Source organism: Balaenoptera musculus, chromosome 9, assembly GCF_009873245.2.
Source record: "Balaenoptera musculus isolate JJ_BM4_2016_0621 chromosome 9, mBalMus1.pri.v3, whole genome shotgun sequence".
Lineage (NCBI taxonomy): Eukaryota > Metazoa > Chordata > Mammalia > Artiodactyla > Balaenopteridae > Balaenoptera > Balaenoptera musculus.
This window is the reverse complement of record NC_045793.1, coordinates 22901182-22924974: the sequence shown is the minus strand read 5'-3', so window position 1 is coordinate 22924974 and position 23793 is coordinate 22901182. Positions and strand designations below refer to the sequence as shown.

The window sequence follows — 23793 nt, the reverse complement described above, 5'->3', positions numbered from 1 at the left end:
CAAGCTGCCTCCAGAAGCAAAGGCAGCATTCAGAGAAAGAAAGAGGCAAACAGATACTCCAATGGAATTTTGATGAGTGTGAGAAAGCAGAGCAAAAGAGGAAAGAATACGGTTGACAGGGCAGGAAAACTGAGGGCATTTCTATGTATATCATATGTAACATAAAGTAACAATAGTGTTTTCATATATTTCATATACTTATACAGTGACTCATCCAGTATGGATTTTGAACCTTAATGTTTTCAGTAGTTATCTGTAGTCACTTCCATTTTATAGGTTACAGTGTTGAGGCTGAAGAGGCTTTTAGATTTGGCGGCATTCATATAATGAGACAGTGGAAAAGCTAGGATTAAAACGAGGGAGGTCTGTTTCTGACCTGTTTCTGAGGTCATAAAATCACTGAAATTGGTCGCCAGGTTAATATAGGCAAAACGTGGCAAAAACATGAATCAGAGAAAAAAGGATAGGTATTATGATCAAAGTGGCGAGTAGTGAAATATCTGTATTGGGATAAGAAGATGATCACTCTTCCAGGCAAATATGAAGACACACATGCCAAACCACAGATTAGTCTAGCAATAGTTCCTCTCCCATCACAGCAAGTCAAATTCTGCCTTTAAATCCAATGATCACTACAACTATATGCCCTATAGTGCATATTTTGTTGAACCAAAGGAGAAGAAACTCTATTTCATGTGAAATTACGTGCTCAGTGGAAGCCTTGTTGGTCTATCTTGTTTTGAATGCAATTTTAGAGTCCTTGCACAGAAGTAGTTATAAAAATAATAATAGTGCAATCGACAATAGCAATTCTTTCTCTAGTAGAACTAGCTTCTCTAGTAGAACTGTTTTACCAGTAGAAGGGATGGATATGTGCAGAAAACCAGCACCGTCTTATAATCAACAGTGAATATCTGTGAGGAAGTGCTGCATCATGAAACTGCCATATGCATTTGAGAGTTGACACCAAGGCTGCTTTCACTCTCCTTTGCGCCTATTTAATATCAGAGCACTATGTGTGGCACTCTATTTTTCTTCTGATTCTAGACAGGGTAATTATAAGCTGCAGCAGACAGAAAAGGAGGGGGGGGGTGGAAATCATACTCCCTGAGTCAAAAGATAGTGGTTGTAAAGCTAAGTCCTAATAGCAAACTTGCATATAGGAAGGCTGAGAAGAATGGGGTTGAGGAGTGAAAATTAATGCTCTCCTATCAATAAATTCTTACATTAACTAAGAATGCTGTGACAAGATTCAGGAGGTGGCATTGATATAGAGAGAAAATAGAATGGCTGAGATGAAAATGTGGGACTTCACTACGCCAACCTGTTTCTAAGGTCATGAAATCGCTGGCATTGGTATCTAGATTAATGAAGGTAAAATGCAGTGACAACATGGATCTGATGAGAGCACCTCTGAAGAGTCGAGCGGCTGGAGTCCCCGGCTCCCTCACTGTTTATGAACTGGACGGGGCTTGGCGACTGCTCCCCAGGGCTCCCTTTCCCGTTGGTCTTGGCAGTGATTTCAGCATCAGGGCCTGAGGTTGCAGAATCGTTGTCTAAAATTTGCAAGTGAATAAATAAATAAATTTAACCTCAGAATCTGTATTTACTTGTTAGGCAGTTCCACTGAAATTAGGTCAAGAAAAGGAACTCATATTACCATTATTAAATTGTTCTAAGAGTTCTAACATATAGGCTCTCAAACTGTAGTCTGTGGACCCCAGGAGACCCCGAGACCCTTTCAGGGGATCTGAAAGGCGAAAACTATTTTCATAATACTAAGATGTTATTTGTCTTTTTTACCATGTTGATATTTGCACTGATGGTGCAAAAGAAGTGGTGGATAAAACTCCTGGCCCCTTAGCAAGAATCAGGGCAGAGGTACAGAGCTTTATTAGTAGTCATTGTATTTTTCATCAACACGCACACATTCACAGTTAATAAATATGGCAGTCACATTTTTAAAAGTCCCTGATGAAGCAGTAATAATAATTTTATTAAATCTCACCCTTAAGTACACACTTTTTAAATATTCTGTGTGATGAAATGGGGGAATCCACATACAGCAAGTTTGCTACATACCAACGTCCCATTGTTGTCTCAAGGAAAAGTATGTGTGTGATTTGTGCTGCTTTTGCCTTGAACACCACTTTTACTTGGAAGAAAAACTGACAGGAAAACTATGGTTATTTAGACTTGTGCATTTGGCAGCTATTTTCTCAGAAATGATCTAAGTGAATTTCTCATTTCAAGGAAAACAACCAATGGTATTTGTTGCAGTGATTAAATTTTGAACAAAAATCAGAATTTTGGAAACTATTTGCCATCAAGAGCTTGACTTCTTTAACATCTTAATGATTTTTCTGATAAGACACGTGTTGTGGTTAATAAATGTGACTTTTTTGATATTGTGTAATGAAATTTGTCAACATTTGGAAGATCTTCATAACTCAGTGAACCAGTATTTTCCAAATGACCAATGAATGATGTTATAAAATCATGTATGAGTAAAAGATACATTCAGAGTGCAAAAGAGACCAATGGGTTTAATGCAACAGGGTATGAAAAGTTCATTGATATGGTTTCAGATTCCACACTACAACTAAACTTTAAGAAGGTACCAGCTATCAAGTTCTGATGTAGTGTCAAAGAAAAATATCCACAATTATCTGAAAGGGCTATTAAAATATTCTTCCAGTTTTCAATTACAGATCTGTGTGAGGCCAGATTTTCTTCATGTACTTTAGCCCAAAGAGCAAACTGCAACAGACTGAATGCAGAAGGTATGAGAATCATCTGTCTTCTATTAAATCAGACATTAACAAGACTTATGAAAAAGTGTAAAACAATGTCATTCTCCACATATATTTTTGTTTTGGTAACATAGATATTTTGCATAAAAATATGTTATTTATATTTGTAATGGGTTTAGTATTGTTTCTTAAGGTAAATAGCAAGTATTTTTAAAATTCTTGGTTTAAAATTTTAATACCCTAAATATTAATAGATATAATTCACAAAAACCAAAACTCTTTGAGGTCCTCAGAAATTAAGTGTGGAGGGAGACTGACACCAAAAGGTTTGAGAATTTGCTATTCTAACCAATATAATGAGAGAAGACATAGAAATAGGAGGCCTAGTTGTTAAAGAGCATATTAAGTTTTAATTTGCGTACAATATAATACACCTAGAGACTTTAAGAGAATCCTATGAGAATAAGGGAAATAAATATGTTAGATTATAAAAATAATCTAGGTTTTAAGGTTAATTATAAAAATAACCTACTTATAAAATAAATAAGTTAGATTAAAGAAAATATGGACAATCAAAATAATTTTCCTATATACTAATTAGAAAATAACATGAAGAACCTCGCATTTACAGTAACAACTGCAGATACAAAATATACTCTCCTAGAAAAGAAACCTATTAAGAAATGTAAAGGCCGTATAAAAACTTATAAGTCCTTTATAGGTCTTATAAAAATTTTACTTAGGGACATTAAAGAAGACCTGAATGAAGAGAGAGTGACATACCTTGCATATTCCTGACTTGGTGACTAAAAGTGAAATGATGTTAATCTCTTCCAAATTTCCAAATTTTTAGCCTTAATACAAATCCCAATGGGCTTAAAAAAAAGCTTAAAAGAATTTTAAAGATGAGAAGAGAAGAAAAAAGATATATGTATGTATATATATATATAGAGAGAGAGAGAGAGAGAAAAGTAATTTGGAGAACCTGCTTTTTCAAATAGTAACATATACTGAAAAGGTAAATGATCAAAACAATGCACCAGAACAATGGAAAATAACAAAGAACTCAGAAACAAATCCTAGAATATATACAAAAATCTAATGTATGTTAAAGGTAACATCAAAAATCAGTGGGTAAAGGGAGAACTATTAAATAAATGGTGCTGGGATAATTTGTCAACTATCCAAAAAAATCAAATTTAGATAACCCCTTCATATCATATACCAAAATATATAACAGATGGATTGATGTAGGAAAAAACCCAAAGCAACCAAGCAGATGAAAATAGAGGAAATATAGGTGAATATCCTATTTTGGATTTATGAATAGATGAATAGATGAAATAGATGAAAATATAGATGAAAATATAGGTGAATATCTTATTTTAGATTTTATGAATCTAAAGCACTAAACGAAAACACAATATGAAAGGCTAATAGATTTAATCATGTAAAAACTCAAATCTCATATATGTCAAAAAACAACACAAAGAAAATTAAAAGGTCAATAACAAATTAGCGAAAGTATTTGTGACATGTAAGTGACAAAAGGTTAATACACTTTATTAGGAGTTTTAAAACTAGTTCGTTAATAGAAAAAAGATCATGTGCACAAGGTAAAAATGCAAACAAGATAAAATTGCTAATATGGAAAGGAAGCCTTCTTTTCACTCCAGACCTGCAGGCCCTCAGGCCTCCACCCCCAAGGGAACTACCTTCAAATATTTGTCTCCTTCCAGAAATGAAACAACTACATATTTTGTATATATTTTATTTCCTCTCCTTTTTACATATCTAGGAGGATGCTATTCATACTGCTCTACACTTTGATTTGTTGTTTATTTTGTTATTTATTTATTTATTTTTTACTTAATAATACAGCTTGGGTATTGTTCCAAATCATCAAGTAAAGATTTTTCTCATTCCAAATCATCAAGTAAAGATTTTTCAAGGCTATATTGGTTTCCAATGAATAAAGATATCATAATTATATAAAGATTTTACAAATCAATAAGTAAAAGATGAACATTCCATTAGAAAAAAAAATGGGAAAGGACATATAATGTCCTCAAAAGAAGAAATATGTATGACCAACAAACACAGACATACGCAAAGCTCAATCACACTATCAGAGAAATTCAAAATAAAACTATTAGATACCATTTTTCATCCATCAAATTGGCAAACATTTACAAAAATGAGAATTATTCATCATTGGCTAGGATGGGGAGAAATGGGTCTTCTCATTTGCTCGGTGGGAATGCAAACAAGTAGAACCTTTCTGGAGATAATGTGGAATCAGCACCGAGCATCTTAAAATGGTTCCACCCTTTGACAATCTGCAGCAATTTATCTTCAGGAAATAAATCAGAACCATACAAACATTTATGGGTTTACACTGCAGCATTATCTTATAAAAATGAAAAATTAGAAAAACGTTAATGGCCAACAATGGAGAATAATTAAATATGTGGCATATACAAAGGATAGACATTATATGACAACACAACCTTTACAATTAAGTTTTTGAAGTCTATTTAATGACATAGGAAAGTGTGCATGATAAAATGTTAATTGAAAACAGCATAATACAAAACTATATACAAAGAGTAGGGATGTGGGTGGGGAAAACAGACCAAAATGTTAATAGGGTTTATTAGTTATTTTAATTTTCTTCTTTATATGTTTTTTACAGTTTTCTAATTTTCTAGAAATATACTTTTAAGTCAGGAAAAAACAATAAACATTATAAAAGGAGTTTTTTTATTCCTTCAAAGTTGGCCAATACGCATACAGATACAATCTGTTCTACAGGCATTCCTGAGTTATTATTCTGTATAGAGCACTAGAAAACCACTAATATTACTCACACCTTATGGTGTCCTACTTTACAAAAGCCTGCAAATTTATCTCAGAAGAGAAAATTGCATGTGCCCATATGTTCTGGTGTTGCAATCTCAACAATGAATTAAAGAACAAAATCCAGGTACTTATATAACCAGGTTAAAACTGGGAGTACTCGTATGAGGAGACTCAATTATCTCTATTACAAAGAGCCCTTATTTCTCTGCTGTGTTAGAGGCATCTGTCATAGATAAATTCCTGTCTTTTACAGATTCTTTTTATCCTCCCTAACAAAAACAAGCCCAGGGAAATGACAGTCGAGTTGTACAAACCCAGTGTTCAGACTTCCTGAGAAACTTGTCTTGAAATCAGAAGTCAAATTCCTGGCCTACATCAACCTTAACAAAACACATTCCCCTTCAATAAACAGCCACACATTGACAGCTGAGGACTTCAGGATAAAATAAAGACCTTCACTCTGTGAATTCTTTTCATGACAGAACACCTAAGAGGTTTTCTTTTCAACTTGGTATTTAAGAAAGTAAATCTGGCGCCTATCTATCTTTCTAGCCTTATCTCCTACCCCTGCACCTACCCCTCCCTCAGACCACAGCCAGACTGGATTATGAGATTCCCCAAACACGCTTGGACTTCTTCTCTGTGCCTTTGTTCAGGCTGCTCCTCAGCCTGAGACAGCCTCACCCTTAACTTGCACCTGTTGAGATTCTACCCCTAAAGGGGGCAGAGGCCCAGTTCAAAAGCCTGGAAGAAGCCTACCTCAGTTTCCTAGCTGGAAAATACAGAGCTCTCACAGCACCCTGCATCTCTCGAAAGGCACATTCCAAGACCCCATAAGGATGCAATAAAGGCAGTGAGAAGACACTGGCTGCTACCAGAGACATGCAGATTTGTATCCTATGTCCATTCCTTATTGGCTGTTCACTTTGAGCAAGAAGTTTAACCTCTGAGGCGTGGGCTTCTCATCTGTACAGTGTATCTTCCTTCTAGAGTTTTTGAGAAGATTAAATAAGAAAACTCATGTGAAGTACCTAGCAATATATATTCATCAAACGATGGTTTCCTTCTAGTCCTCTGTGAATTTCTGTCATATTAGTAATTCTGTGTTTCTGTTATCATTTTCCTCACCCAATACACATACATATGTGCAGTGCACACTCGGGGCTACAAACTCCACGTAAGCAGAGCTGTGTTTTATTCATCTTTGTAGTCTCATAGCACCTAATTCTGGGACCTGTACTTATATAGAAGGCACTAAAAGTATTTGTTGAAAAAAAGTAATTAGTATATTAAACACGTTTAAAACATTTAAGACTACAAATGTTACAGCCAGAAAACCAGATGGCTTTTTTAAAGAAATAAGAATTAGCAAAGCACCAGATAGCATTTCTCAGAGAGTAACAATCTAATTACAAATAGATACATCAAAGTCCCTGTGAACACAATAGCACAAATGGTCAATTTGTTATTTTCCCCATATCCTCAATTCTCATTACCTTCTAGCCTTTTAATCTCCTCAGCTGTCACTTCCAGTGTTTGATCAGATAGGGAAGCAACTTGGATGACCTGATAGAAAAAAGAATGAAAAGTGTAGAAGTGTGTACGTTTGTTTGTCTTTAAACAGAGGCAATTCTGTTTTTAACAAAAGATGAGGAAATATCAAACATCAAAGATCTCCTGTTTCGGGGCTTCCCTGGTGGTGCAGTGGTTGAGAATCTGTCTGCTAATGCAGGAGACACAGGTTGGAGCCCTGGTCTGGGAAGATCCCACATGCCGCGGAGCAACTAGGCCCGTGCGCCACAACTACTGAGCCTGCGCATCTGGAGCCTGTGCTCCACAACAAGAGAGGCCACGACAGTGAAAGGCCCGCGCACCGCGATGAAGAGTGGCCCCCACTTGCCACAACTAGAGAAAGCCCTTGCACAGAGATGAAGACCCAACACAGCCATAAATAAATAAATTTAAAAATAAAAAATAGAAAAATAAAGGCAGAAAAAAATTAAAAAAAAAAAAGATCTCCTGTTTTAAGAAACTGTCAGTGTCCCCAACTGGAGACTAAATCTCAGGTCTTCTTACTTTGGGGGTGGTAATTACACTGCAGACGATCATTCCAGAAGAAAAGATTTCTTTAAAATATTACACAATAAACTTAAAAGACCAAAAGGATAATTTTGGACTCGAAATATAAGTAAGAGTTTAAAACTGCATTCATACATATTCTAGTCCCAACATAACATGCTATTTCTTGAAAATGCAATACTTAAAATAACAGCGTTGTATCGGAAATTCTTCATGCAATGAAGAAATAAATGTAATTATGAATACATTGATTACAATGTTGTATACCCAACATACAGTTTTTAAAGTACTTTTGCCTGGGGGGAAGTGATAAATTAGGAGATTGGGAGTAACATATACATGCCACTATATATAAAATAGATAACTAACAAGGACCTACTGTATAGCACAGAGAACTCTAACCAATACTCTGTAATAACCTATAATGGGAAAAGAATCTGAAAAAGAATGGATATATATATACATATACATACATATATATATATATATATATATATATATATATATATATATACACACACATATAAATAAAACTGATTCACTGTGCTGTACACCTGAAACTAACACAACATTGTAAATCAACTATACTCCAATAAAAAACTTTTTAAATGTTTGGTAGAATTCAATTAAAAAATAATAAATCGCTTTTCACGACTTTTTAGCTCATAAGACCCAACATCCACCTATAGTTACACTCACTGGAACGCTTGTTTGGGGTCAGAGAGACACTTTGTCCATAATTTTCAAATGAAAGAAGAAAGAGACTTTCCTAAAGTAACAAAATGGACCACGGCAGAAAGACTTGGAAAATGAACCAGTCATAGATGGGAGATCACCTGCTTTCCACAGAGAAAAATGTCCAAGCAATAAAGAATCCAGAATTCTAGATTCTCAATATTAGATAAATGGGCAAGGAGAAAAATAAAACCTAAACTACAAATTTGATGATTAAAAAGGAGAATGTACATTTTACTTTACAAAATTCTTATCAAAGAAAAAAGAAAATTAAATACCAATTAGTCCTCTCATGGGTGAAATATAAAGAATCAGAAGAAAACTCTCTGCAAACATTACCTAGAGTTGAATTAGAAATACTCACATAAGCAGCACAAATTAGAAAGTCTTTACTCGATTGGAAGATCATTAAACTTACCAGCTGGGCAAAAGTTGTAACTTTTAGTCTCTTAAAAAGCTCATCTTTTTTGTATCTATAATCTGAAAAGCAGAACAGGACAAATATTTTTTCCAGGCTTCTTTTGCTTTCTTAGAGATATTAATTCTTTCTAGTCATCAAGTTATATGGTATATTTTTCAAGTTATTTACATGTTTTATCTCATTTGATCCTCATGATATCCTCAGAATTAAGCATGGCAGGTATTATATCACCTTTTCATTTATTCCTTTGCTTTGGCCAGTAAGAAGCCTCAAGCTGAATTTATAAGCCACCTTTTTGGATCTAATGATTTTACCCCTCCCCTTTATTTGTGTACCATTTTCCTTACTATGCTGTCTCTACTTTGACCATATTGTATTGCATGCATTTTTGTAAGCCCTTTAAATCCTTTTCAGAATAAGCAGGGAATAAACATCTGCATTTTACAAATGAGGACAGAGACCCAGAGAAGCTGAGTTGCCCTAGGTCAAGAGCTGGTAAGACATTTACTATTCTATCTCTGCCCTGAAAAGAGTACAATTCTATTCCTGAGGTTACAAACTATGCTAGAGACACAGGCCAACCCCCTTTTTTTTTTCCTGGAGTACAATGCTGGGCACAAACTTGTAATTGGTTCTGATAATCTCTTATATCAATTTTCCCTCAACTCCACTTCAATAAAAATCAACCTATTCAGTTTTGAATATGAAAAAGTTCTGGAGATCTATTGTACAACAAAGTAAATATACTTAACACTACTGAACTGTACACTGAAAAAGGTTACGATGGTAAATTTTCTTATGTGGGTTTTTTTTAACCACAATTTAAAAAAAGAAAAATCAACTGAAAACATCAATATTTACTCAGTGCTATCTTTACAATTCTGAGACATAACTCAATGGGGGTACTTTTGCATTTGTTTGTGTTAATAATTCTTCATATCATATTAAACAGTTTTAAAAAATTTAGCCAATCTCACTTTATTATTTGTCCCATAGAGGCATATTAAAAGTTGGCTTCCCTAAACTTTTCTGAAGATGACTTGCCAATTCTGAAGAGTTTTCAGCGTTGAACTCCTGCCTACCCTTTCCCTTCACTCCTCTTCTAGGTTTATATATTGGTGTCCTTGACTCCTTAAATACTGCCTCATTATTTCAGAATTACTAAAGGTTAGCTGGATAATTACTATGGCCTTCACTGTCTCATAAACCAAGACTCCTAGCAACAAAGGAAAGGATTAAAGGTACTTAAGATTATTTACCTGGTGATACTAATCATTTCCATGAATTTTCCAAAAAACCAGCACAGACCAAATAGTTATTTTGGAGGATAATGTTAGCTTGGTTTACCAAATAACTTGCGACTCAGAGTCGGGAAATGATATTACCTTAAAAACAGGCCTTCTGTAAATATATCAAGACTCTTTCTTATGGGAATTAAAGCTTCTCTGTTCTAAAATGTCCTAAAGATAGCAATTTGGCTAAAAATTGACCTTTCTTCCAGAAAATTCTTAAAACAGCTTCTTCTAGATACAAGATGCAAAGGAGCTTCTAAAACCCACCAGGATGCAGACCCGAATAAGCTGAGCAGAAGCTTTAAAAAGTGCAAGTGAACGACTATAGTATTTCTCTCAATTGCCACCAACTTGCCCACCAAAAGTCATTTACGTAAAGCAAAATGGCAATAAATCAGCCAATGAAAACAGTCAACAGCTTTCAAAGTAGTTTGCACTGTGGCATTTATCCACTGATATTCTTTTGGTATAATAAACATAGTTTGAAATACTTCTCCAATTCTTCACATTCTAAGTATAAAAGGTACACATTAAAATCCCCTTTAAATAGAAATCACCTTAAACGAGAAAACAGGCGCTGCTATTTTCTAACGATCTTAGTTTCTAGCATCCTCTCATAAGCACTAGAAATCCCAATGCACATTTGAGCCTGAACTCTACATACCTGGTTCTGGTTTAGAAGGACAGCCATCATTAGGACTTTCTGACATTATTACTCAGAGATAAAAGATCAAGCTAGACGTTTTACAGTAAGTTTTAAATTTTATATAAAGGATAACTTGGAAAGCTCTGACAGTCTGTCCTTGCAAGGGCGAACAGAGCTTTAAGAATGGAGCTTCTGCTACTATAGCTTCTCCCAAACTCTGCGATGGAGACAAAAAATCCTAGTTTCAGATATGTTATCAAGTTTGGCTTCTCTGGTAAGTCTGGAATCTAAGTGTGTCTCTCTCGAGTTACTGGAAGGACAGAGACCTAACTATCTAGGATGTTTCACACTGGGCCCAACTAGTGTCATCTAACCACTAGAAGCCAAGAATGGGCTTTGTGAATGGTCAATAGACACAGTGTGTCTATTTTCCCCAGGCAGAGTTGAAAGAATATTCAGATTACAAAGGAATTCTGCGTTTTCAGGGTTCTGTTAAAACACATTATTAGCAAAGGGAAGTTGGGCTTACAGTGGAAGACAAATCAAAGGAAGTAACAGCACAAGGTTTGTGATTTCACAGAAAGACATGGCATCTAAGGTAATCCGAGAAAAGTGACAGGTTTAGGGTGTCACGAAACAAGGCAATATTCTCCTCCCTTCTGACCCAAAAGAACACCTACAACAGAAGATGGGAAAAGAGAAGGAAATATCTTCCAAAATATAGATCCCAAACCAGAATCTGAAGTAATTCTAGTCAGGGAATCAGCACAAAGCATGTAAAGGTGAGAGGAACCTGCTGTCTTACTAAAGGAAGCCCACAACTTCTAAAGAAGGAAGGTGAAGTAAGCATTTTCAAGGACTCTAATCCACAGGTATTCTTTTGGGAGATAAGCTCCATTTAAAGTTTAGATATTAAAGAAACCACATTGTGCTTTTAAGAACTGTTTTTAAACAGGGTTTCAGCAATCTGGGTGGAATGGGACAATTTTTATGGGACAAATTTTGGTGTGGACAGGTGAGCCTACACTCAGCTACAAATGCTTTAGGAGTGAAAGAGGCTACAAAGCAAGACAGAAGCAGGCCAGTTGAATTTTGCTTGCCGTGGATGAATTAAGGACGACAACAATGAAGTTTAGGTGAGTAAACAAGATTTTTTTCCATAGTTTAAAATTTTAATATACACTTAAAATATATATACTTAAAGTGGAATATTTTACAGATATATAACATTTTAAATATATAGCATAAAATGTTTAAAATATAAAATATATAAGAAGAAAAGGATACTGCGACATCACACACTAAAAAACAAATGTCTATAGCATCAGTCCTTGTAGTTGAACGTGGCAAATAACAGAGTCAGCAAGAAGCTGCTCCTGAGTCCAGATCTATTGTCCGGGGTTTCTCAATACTGCAGCAATTCAAAAGGAACAGGAACATTATCATTTAAATTAAAAGGCCTGCTGTGTAAAAACAAAAGTTCTGGTGAATTTTGGATTTGTAATATTCTCTTCCCAGAAGATGTATATTACCAGAGCCAAGTCCTGAACTGCTATCAATCAGAGTACCTCTTCACTGCCATTAGCTCAATACTGCCCTAGCACTGGGTTCTCCTACTGAAGCTATGGACAAACCCATCTTAGAAAATAGATGTTCCTACTTCTCTAATTCTAGCCTTGATGTGTACATTTTACATATGTTTTGGACACAGATTGAAAAATTATGATTTTGTGCGAGGGCAGTGCACTCAATGACTAGAAGCATATCTTTGCCGAAGATTAGTTTTTTAAAAGGATGTGCATGAAATATGATTTTTAATTAAAAGAAAGCCAACTGCAATGAATTTATAATGTATAACACCACTTTAAGAATAAGCTCTTTCTTTCTTACACCGCTAAGTCTTTCATGAATACTGTCGAATTTATACTCAAAAGAATGTTATAAGTTATTATTACTCCTATCTCAGGTATAGAGAAAATAATAAAATAGGAAAGATTAAGTACCTTGAATCAAGGTCATAAAGACTGCAGTACAATGAAACTAGAAATTTGGGTTCTCAGTTCTTCACTAGAGGTTATTTCACATTCCAACATTAATATCTCCTATGGGATCTAAGTCAGGTAGAACTCAGACTCAAAGACCACAATCTTAGCAGCTGACCAGAATGGCACACAGTGTTTCCCACATCCTTCTAGGCACCTGCCACACTCACCTGACTCCCATAGCTCTGTGTGTGTGTCAGCTGTAGAGTGTGGTTAGGCTCGTTAATAACCAACTTGTAGAGCAACTACAGGGTTCCATTATCCCAAACCATCAGTAGTGTTACTCACTTTTTTTGATCTCTTCTAGCTTCTCAATGTATTTAGTCATACTGCTACCTAAAAAGAGAAGGAGGATTTTAGCTATGCTTTTCCTGGAAGAAAATGAGTAACACTGTGAAAACAGAATGGAGTACAAGTATTCCCTAAGCCTTCCCATTCTGCTTTTACAGAATTACAGTAGACAGTAGACAAATGGATCAGACATAGTAAATAGTCTTTTGGATTATACAGCATTATTAAAAGGTAAGGAATCCAGGGAAATGTTCTGGTCAAATGCGTTAAGCTGAGGTGCACACCCAATAAACATTAGGTCCCCCCAGGCAGTACGAATGATCACTTCATGTGATTTTTTTTCTTTCTGAGTTAAGCCTTTCCTCTTCCATTTATCCCCCCATAAGCTTTTTGTGGGGAAGATATGCAGAGGAAGAGAAAGAAGCAATGACCTCTGAATGTCTAAAATGTGCCGTTGTGCCTACCCAAGCAACCCTTTCCTCTTCACTTAATCTTTGTGGTTTCCTTCTCTTTCCTGAACTTGGTCTTCCACTATTCATGCTGATGTTGCAGCCTGAACTAGACCACACAGTCTGTACACCAGTATTCACTGTGGATTTGATTTGCTGAGAAATAACAGCAGATTCCCACCACTGTGGAGAGTCCTCAACCCTCATGTTTTATGGCCTGGTTCTACAACACTAGGCTCTAGCCAAGGTGGTTTGGAGAGTTTTCATGCATTAAAACTGGGCCAGGATCCTTCTGGTTTCCGAATGAACTAAAGTCTGGTTCTCAAGCCAGGGGCTATTATTTTTTACTAGGCATGCTTCAATTTGATTCAATTCAGCACAGCAAGCTCTATCTGGCACCTGAAAGGTATAGCAAAAGAGGAAAACATTCAAAATAATTTCTCATTTCTAAAATTGTGCTCCTAACTTTTAAGCCTTGAGAGGAGCTAGTCAGTTTCAGTCACAACTTCAGGTAAAAGAAATGCTTCCAATTAATGGCATGAACTGATGTTTTCAAGCACTATTCTGAACTTTTCTTCATGTTTAGGTCAGAAGCAGAGAAAGAAAATCCTTGCTCTGAAACCCAAAGTACATTTTCAAAAAACAACTTATATCATTTGTTATTATTAAGTCCTTGTCATGAATTCATTATAGAATAAAATTCTGAGTTAAAATTTTTTTTTCGTCTGAAGACACACAGTCCCCAGATCAGAACCAAAAGCAGGACTCAGTGTAGTCCTGGACCAGACCGTATCCTTCCAAAAGCTCAGGAGAGACATGATAGTAGTCAGGGCTACTCAGAAGCTGAGGCTTCTCAAGACAGACACTGAGAACATCTCAGAAGAGGTCCAAATAGCATCAAAGACCAAGATTAGAACAAAATATGATCTTTTCTAGGTTCTTCAGGCTATAATGGACCTGAGATGTGACCAGATCTCCACAGTGGAAACCATGAATCCTTCCCAGACTCACATCCTCTTCCCTGCAACTCTGCACTTGGGCGGGAACTCGACTGGTCAGTACTGGGGTAAAAGACAGGGCAAATGGTGTGCTGTTCAGCGTCCTGCAGTCTTATTCTTAAACTATTTTACAGAGGAGCTTCTGGTTATATGTTCCTGAGTCCCTTACAGTGCCAGGCTGTTGATGTGGCAGTTGGTTTCTTTTGGCTGGAGAAGCTTTAGGCCTCCTTCCAGAATCGTCAAAAAACTGAGGTACAAAAAGGATCACTGACTTGTCCAGTGACACAGCAAGTTAGTAACTAAGTCAAGATTAGTACTCCCAACCTCCTGGTTTCTAATATGGCTCACAAAAACATATCATTCTCTGGCTGTACTGTTTTAAAAACATGATTTCACTGTGAGGTAAATATGTAGGAAGTGTTACTTCCTTTATAGTATCGGGTGGGAACCATTTTATGCTCTAAATTCCCTGAGGCGTACTATGCACAGAAAACAATAGCCAACCTTATTATATAGTCTTTATTATTAAAACATTGCATTTCCAATCTATAGCAGTTTCCACTAACAATGTGTCTAAAATCCATTTCTCAGTCTGTTATCAACATTTTCAGAGTATTTACACAACACTTCATCTTCATACCAGCAGAGCCTCACAACGACCCTGTGAGGTAGGTTGTCATTCCTACTGATTATTTTTCCCACTAAAGGAGAAGGCAGAGAAACAAAATCTTTTGCAGAGGTGTACAAATACTTGGTTAAATTAAGAATAAATCTAAGAGGGCTATTGATAAGAAGCTCTTTTCATTACAGCCATTCATTCTATCCAAGTAGAGGGGGGAGAAAAAGAATATGGAGGATTTCTGCATTGCTTCAATTGGAGAAATGACTAATTGACACAAAAAAAATCTCTAAAAATGAGTTTAGAAAGTATGAAAAGTAGTATTTTATCCCACTTCACATACTGCTTATATCTTAACTACGCAGCCTCATCTTACTGGATCTAATTCATCTGAAAATAGTTTTTTGACTACCTTTTAAAAAGAATACAAATGAATCATTCTATAATTGACTTATTATAAACACATTTTTGTTTTACACAAAAGTAAGGCACCTAAAAGACTATCAACAAACTAATTTTTTAAAATTAAAATTACACATTACTGCCAGATAAATTTTCCTAGACAATACTTTGATTTAAAAAAGTCAGCGGCTCCCCATCACTTACTGACTGAAGTTTAAACTCCTTGCTCTACTCGTGAAGGCACCAACATCTCACCTACCTCTTCAATCTTGCCTTAATTACTAAACTTGACAAACTCTCTGTTAGTCTTTGGTTCTCTAACATGTCACCTTGCCCATGTAATCATAATAGCTCACCCAGCTGGAAGTGACCTTTCCCTCCTCTGAACTTCTACCGCACTCGGCTTACCACTCACAAGGCATTTATCATTGTACTGCCTTATTTGTGCGCAAGTCTTATCTATCTTATTATACTGACAGCCCAAAACAACTATTTACACACACACACACACACACACACACACACAGAATATCTTTATCCTTTCCATTGTCTAGCGTAGGAGGCACTCAAAAATATTTGCTAAATGAAAAATACTATGAAGATCTACTAGCTGAAGAATCCTTATAATGAATTATATTATAATGTAAATAATCACACCCCAATTTGGTTTGCGTTTTTGGATACCTGATTTTCTCTAAGCTATGCCCAACCTGATTTATATATAGTACATATATGTTACATACTACTTAAATGACCTATATTGTTTCAGGACTCAGGTAACCTAGAAATGTATAAGATGGTATTTAGCTTCTACTTAGTTTATAATTTAAGTTGCAACAAAAGATATATAAAAAAGTTTTACAACTGGAATCAAGAGAAAGAGACAACTCAACTATATCAATAGTGCTAAGCAAAGATAGAGCACAATCGACGAACTGAGTGACTCATTCATTAGATTTTTTCCTTTGTTTTCCTATAATTTAATAACATTATTTGAACTGAGCCAGTAAGAAAAGCAAGTGATTTTGAGCAGCAGTAATCTAAAGTGGGTAAGATTTATAAGGCACGAACTCAGTTGCTAAGAGACAATTCCATTGCTTTATTTTTCTTCAATATTTCCCTCCTCTACGGAGAAGTTCTTTTGGCTCAGAAGGAGCAGAAAGCTTGAAAAGAGGCACAGTGGTCCTTTGTTAATCTCAATAAGTTATAAGAGCGCATAGTGCTTTCTGGTTTGTAAAAGGCTTTCACATACATTTCTTCCTTTGACATAAGAAACAGAATTAAATACCAAATAAAAATGAAGAGTACCTAGTCTATAATGAGTTTGAGTGCTTAAGATCAAGGCTATTAGCAGATATTCAGGAAAAGTAAAGACTAAGAAGAAAAAGGGAAATGACTAGTTTGTATGGAGATAAGAAAACTAAGGTGAATTTCTAAAAAATAAAAAAAGTCTAGAAAAGACTGAATGGAGATAGTCTACAGAATTTTAGAAAGCTAAAGAAATTTGAAATTAGATTGAATATAGATTGAAATGAGAGAATAATGCCAGCAATGAAAGAGTGTAGGAGACTAACAAAGGGAGAGCCCTGTGGTTTGGAAAGTGTCCCTTAATCAGCCTGCAGTGCTACAGAGCAGAAACCCAGAGAGGGTGCTTGAGAATACACAAGAACCCTGCAGTGGAGACTGAACAAAACGCCGTCAGGGATTTCATCGGAAGCATAATCCATTCATGGCACAGTCTGGCAATGCTGGGGAGGTGGTAAGATACACTCAGGCACCTATGGAACAAAAGAAATATTTGAAGTTCGAAATAATTCTGATATTTCTAGCCATGGCTATACACTGGTGTTTGAGTTTATAAGAGAAGTAGCATCAGAAGGATAGAAATAAAAAATTATCTTTACCCAGGAAGAAGATATCAGTCTTTGAAGAGCTCAGTAGAAGGTGATTTGGGTGAAGACAGGAGAGGCCACGAAATTCTTGATTTCTTGTGATTAACTCTGAATTGCTCACTGTTTGGTAAGAAAAGATTAAAGACCCATCTATTTAGCCTAGAAATGAGAAATGCTCACTCATTACCGTGCCTATTTCCACTTCTCTGACTGCAGAGCTTAAAATCATACCACAGACAGGAGTTTCTTACTTTTACTTGACCTTTAAAGTCACTCTGGTGTTTTCATAACCAGGACTCCTCACACTTTTCGCCTCATGGCAGACATATATAAGTGATAATATTTGGACAAAATGCTGAGGTTTGGGCTGTCTCAGGCCCTGATGGCTATCCAGAGGGTTAAAGGGATCTGTATCCTGGCTTATAACCCATAGGCCACTGTACTGAATACACAGGGAGGTAAGTCACAAAAATAAATAGAAAAAAAATTAAAATCTTTCCCTTAAATTGACTTTAAAATAATTTCTAAATCTGAAACAAACAAAAAATCAAACACTAGAATTAGATTTCTCACACACTGACTTTAAAATATGTTGAGTTTTAAGCAATGAAGCATACTCTGGCCCTTCCAAAGGCATTATAAAACTAGTTTGGTAGACTTCTGCTTCCAGGAACATGAGGTAGATGTACTTTTCTCTACTCCTCCAGCTAAGTACAACAAAATCCCTGGACAACCCGCAAAATGGGAGAAAATATTTGCAAATTATACTCCTGATAAGTGTCTACTATCCAGAGTATATAAAAGAACTCTTATAACTCAATAATAAAAAGACAAGTAACCCAACTAAAAAACCAATGATATGAATAGCCATTTCTCCACAGGAGATATATAAATGCCAATAAGCACATTAAAAGGTGCTCAACATCATTCATTACTCATTAGGAAAATGCAAATGAAAACCACAATGAGATACCACTTCACACCCACGAAGATGACTATAATCAAAATGATGGACAATAAAAAGCATTGTTGAGGATGTGGAGAAAAAAAGAGCCCTCCTACACTGCTGGTGGGAATGTAAAGTGCAGCTACTTTGGAACACAGTTTGGCAGTTCCTAAAAAAATTAAACACAGAGTTAACGTCTGACCAACAGTTCAACTCCTAGGTACATCAACCAAGAGAACTGCAAACGTATGTTCACACAAAAACTTGTACACTAATGTTTTAACAGCATTATGGTCAAAAAGCATAAACAAACCAAACATCTATCAAATGATAAGTAGATAAACAAAATGTGAAATAGCTATATAAAAGAACATTGTTTGGCAATAAAATGGAATAAAGTATTGATACATGCTACAACAATGATGAACCTCGAAAACATTATGCTAAGTGAAAGAAGCCAGACACAAAAGGTCACATATTGTATGATTCCATTTATATGAAATGTTCAGAAGAGGCAAACTCATAGATACAAAAAATAGATTAGTGATTACCAGGAACTGGTAAAAGTAAGGAATGGGAAATGATTACTTTGGGTATGGAATTTCTTTATGGGATGACAAAAAATTCTTCAATTAGATAGTGGTCATGGTTTCACAACCTTGTGAATGTACTAAAAATGTCTGAATTGTACATTTTTAAAGGTTGAATTTTATGATTTGTAAATTATATCTCAATTTAAGAAAACACACCAATTAGAAAAAAAGATTGAATGGAAAAAAAAAATCCTAGATGGGATAAATTAAGAGTTTGGTATTATCAGATACACACCACTATATATAAAATAGATAAACAACAAGGTCCTACTGTATTGCACAGGGAACTATATTCAATATCTTGTAATAACCTATAATGGAAAAGAATCTGAAAAAGAATATATAGTATATATATAAAAAACAGAGTCACTTTGCTGTGTACCAGAAACTAACACAACATTATAAATCAACTATACTTCAATTTAAAAAAATCCTGTACATTATACATAAAACAAACATAAGGAGACTCTAATAGGTAGAGAGAGGAAGGCAGACTGGTTAGGGACCTCAGGACCCGAAGAATGACATAATGGTTGAGTTACCTGGGTGTTGTCTGTTTGTTTGTTTTTTGCCTCATATACACTAGACTTGGAGCTGAAGAAGCCAGAAACCCAGAAATACCAACGAACAGACCAAAAATGTCCCTAACAAAAGCCTGCTGTCTCCAGCCAAAGGACAGCAAGACAGAAAACTATTAGATAATAACTGCCTTTTTCCAGCCACATTCCACAGAAAAGCTATGTCCTACCCTTAACTGCCAGCAAAGGCCAGATGGGGAGCCTTGATTTCCATCCTTGCTGGACTGTGATGAGATGCCATCAAAGTACCAGAAAGAGGAGAAAGAGACTGGGGCTGAAAATGTACTCAAAATATAATTGCTGAAAACTTCAAATTTGGCAAGTGACATGAACTTCAGATGTATATAGAAGCTGAGTAAACTCCAAACAGGACAGACCCAAAGAAATCCACACCAAGATATATCATAGTTAAACTTCTGAAAACTAAAGAAAAAAAATCTTGAAAGCAGCAAGAGATAAATGACACCTTACCCATAAGGGAAAAACAGTTTGAATAACAGGAGATTTCTCATCAGAAATCAGGTGGCCAGAAGAAAGTGGCACAATATTTTTCAAGTGCTGAAAGAAAAGAACTGCCAACCCGGAATCCTATACCTAGAGAAGATACTCTTCAGGAATGAAAGGAAATCAAGACATTCTCAGATGAATGAAAACTAAGAGAATTTGTCACCAGCAGACCTATCCTAAAGAATGGCTAAAGGAAGCTCTCTAATTAGAAAGGAAAAGATAAAAGGAGTCTCGGACTATCAGGACAAAACAAAGAATACACTAAGCAAAACTACGCTTCTTTTTAAGTGCCCATGGAACATATACCAAGATACACCATATCCTGGGCAATAAAATGAACATCAATACATTTTAAAAAGTTAAAATATACAGAGTACATTCTCCAACCACAATGGAATCAAACTGGAAGTCAATAACAGAAAGATGACAGGAAAATCTCCAAACATTTGTAACTAAACAACACACGGGACTTCCCTGGTGGCGCAATGGTTAAGAATCCACCTGCCAATGCAGGGGACATGGGTTCGAGTCCTGGTCCGGGAAGATCCCACATGCTGCAGAGCAACTAAGCCCACGCGCCACAACTACTGAGCCTGCGCTCTAGAGCCCGTGAGTCACAACTACTGAGCCCATGCGCCACAACTACTGAAGCCCACGTGCCTAAAGCCTGTGCTCCACAACAAGAGAAGCCACCGCAATGAGAAGCCTGCACACTGCAACAAAGAGTAGCCCCCACTCACCGCAACTAGAGAAAAGCCAGTGTGCAGCACAAAGACCCAACGCAGCCAAAAATAAATAAATAAATAAATTTATAAAACAACAACAACAACACATGTCTAAATAATCCATGGATCAAAGAGGAAGTCTTAAGGGAGATAAAACGATACACTGAACTAAATGAAAATGAAAATTCAACATATCAAAATTTGTGAGACACAGCTAAATCAGTGCTGAGAGAAATTTACAGCACTAACTACATGCATTAAAAAAGAGAAAAACTCTTAAATCAATAATCTAAACTCCTACCTCAAGAATCTAGAAACAAAAGCAAAATAAGCAGAAGGAAGGAAATAATAAAGATAAGAGCAAAATCAATAAAATTTAAAACAGAAAAACAAAGAGAAAATTGATGAAACCAAAAGTTGGTTCTTTGAAAGGATCAATAAAATGGACAAACCTGTAGTGAAGAAAAAAATGAGAAAAGACACAAATTACCAACATCAGGAATGAAACATGGGCTATCACTTCAGATATTACAGACTTTAGAAGGATAATAAGGGAACACTACAAACAACTCTACCCACATAAATTTGAAAACTTGGATGAAATGTATGTACTACTTCCTCTAAAAACACAAACCCACAACTCATCCAATATGAAACAAACAATTTGAATATCCCCATAACTATCAAAAAATTAAATTCAAAATTTAAAAACTCTCAAAAAAGAAACCTCCAGGCCCAATAGTTTTACTGGACAATTCTATCAAATGTTTAAGAAAGAATTAACACCAATAATATACAATCTCTTCCAGAAAACATTTCCCAACTCATTTTATGAGACCAATATTACAATGATACTACAACCAGGCAAAGACAATCCAAAAAACAAACCAAAAACTACAAACCAATGTCCCTCATGAATATAAACACAAAAATCTGTAATGAAATAATAAATTGAATTCAGCAACATATAATAAGAATTATACACCATGAGTAAGTGAGTTTTACTCTATGGATACTAAACTAGTACAATATTTAAAAATCAATCAAAGTAATCTGTATTATCACGCTAAAGAAAAAAACCATATGATTATATCAACTGATGTGGTAAAAGCATTCAATAAAATTCAATAGTCATTCAGGATAGAAACTCTCAGAAAAATAGGAACAGGAGGAAACTTCCTCAACCTGATACAACTAACATTATCCTTAATCATGAAAAACTGAATGCTTTCCCACTAAGTTTGGGGTAAAGACAAGGATGTTCGCTCTAAGCACTCTTATTTAACATAGTTCTGGAGGTTCTAGCCAGTACAGTAAGGCAATAAAAGGAAAAAAACACATACAAACTGGAAAGGAAGAAATAAAACTGCCTTTTTTTAGAGGACATGATTGTCTACATAGAAAAGCCCAAGGAATCTACCAAAAGAATTTCTCCTTTACCTAATAAGTGAGTTAGCAAGGTCTCAGGATACAAGATAAATATAAAAAATAAGCTATATTTCTATATGCTAGCAATGAACACATGGACACCAAAATTAAAAATAGAATACCATTTACAATTGTGTAAATCTAACAAAACATGTATAGGATTTATATGCTGAAAACTATACAATGCTGATGAAAGAAACAACTAGAGAAAGCCTGTGCGCAGCAACAAAGACCCAATGCAGACAAAAAAAAAAGAAAAAAAAAAAAAAAAAAAAAAAAAAAAAAAGTACAGGGCTTCCCTGGTGGCGCAGTGGTTAAGAATCCGCCTGCCAATTCAGGGGACACAGGTTCATGCCCTGGTCCGGGAAGATCCCACATGCCGCGGAGCGGCTAGGCCCATGAGCCACAACTACTGAGCCTGCGCGTCTGGAGCCTGTGCTCCGCAACGGGAGAGGCCGTAACAGTGAGAGGCCCGCGCACCGCGATGAAGAGTGGCCCCCGCTCGCCGCAACTGGAGAAAGCCCTCGCACAGAAACGAAGACCCAACACAGCCAAAAATAAATAAATAAATTAATAAATTAAAAAAAAAAAAAGAACACAGTGAGGAATCATGACTACACCCAGTAATCACTCATGGAATTTTTTTTAAAAAATAAAAATAAAAATAAAAAAGTACAGCAATATTTCTTTGTAAATGTAAACAAGATTATTCTAAAATTTACATGGAAAGGCAAAGGAATTAGAGTAGCTAAAATAATTTTGTAAAGAAAAATAAAGTGGGACTAATCAGTCTAACCAATTTTAAGTATCCAATTTATTATATAGCTACAGTAATCAAGACTGTGGTATTGGCAGAGGGATAGACACATAAATCAATGGAACAGAATATAGAACCCAGAAATAGATGCACGTAAATATGCCCAACTTGTTTCTGACAAAGGTGAACACACCAATTCAATGGAGGAAAGGTAACCTTTTTAACAAATGGTGCTAGGGCAATTGGACATCCACAATCAAAAAATTAATCTCAATCTAAGTTGCACATCTTATACAGAAATGTATCATGGACTTAAGTGTAAAACCTAAACCAAAATGTATCATGGACTTAAATGTAAAACTTAAAATATAAAACTTTTAGAAAAAAGCATATAGAAATCTTGATACCTAGGCTAGGCAAAGAGTTCTTAGACTTGACAACAAAAGCATGATCCATAAAAGGAAACACTGATATACTGGACTTCACCCAAATTGAAAACTTTTGCTCTTTGAAAAACCCTGTTAGGAGGATGAAAAGACAGGCTACAGACTGGCAGAAACTATTTGCAAACCATGTATCCAACAAAGGACTAGTAGCTAGGATATATAAAGAACACTCAAAATTCAACAATTAAAAAGCAAACAATCCAATTAGAACACAGGCAAAAAACATGAACAGACATTTCACTGAAGAAGGTATACAGATACACAAATGGCAAATAAGCACAGGAAGAGATATTCAACAATGTAAGTCATTAGGGAAATGCAAATCACAAGGG

The 23793-nt window shown here is 35.6% G+C and overlaps 1 protein-coding gene across 1 annotated transcript in view; it reads right to left on the bottom strand.

The window, feature by feature from the left end:
- Nucleotides 1-23793, bottom strand: part of CEP41 (centrosomal protein 41) — a 46601-nt gene that overhangs the window by 6319 nt on the left and 16489 nt on the right. Inside the window, 4 exon segments of the mRNA XM_036864017.1 lie at nt 1412-1556; nt 7112-7181; nt 8848-8909; nt 13119-13166. Coding sequence (XP_036719912.1) covers nt 1412-1556; nt 7112-7181; nt 8848-8909; nt 13119-13166 — 325 coding nt within the window.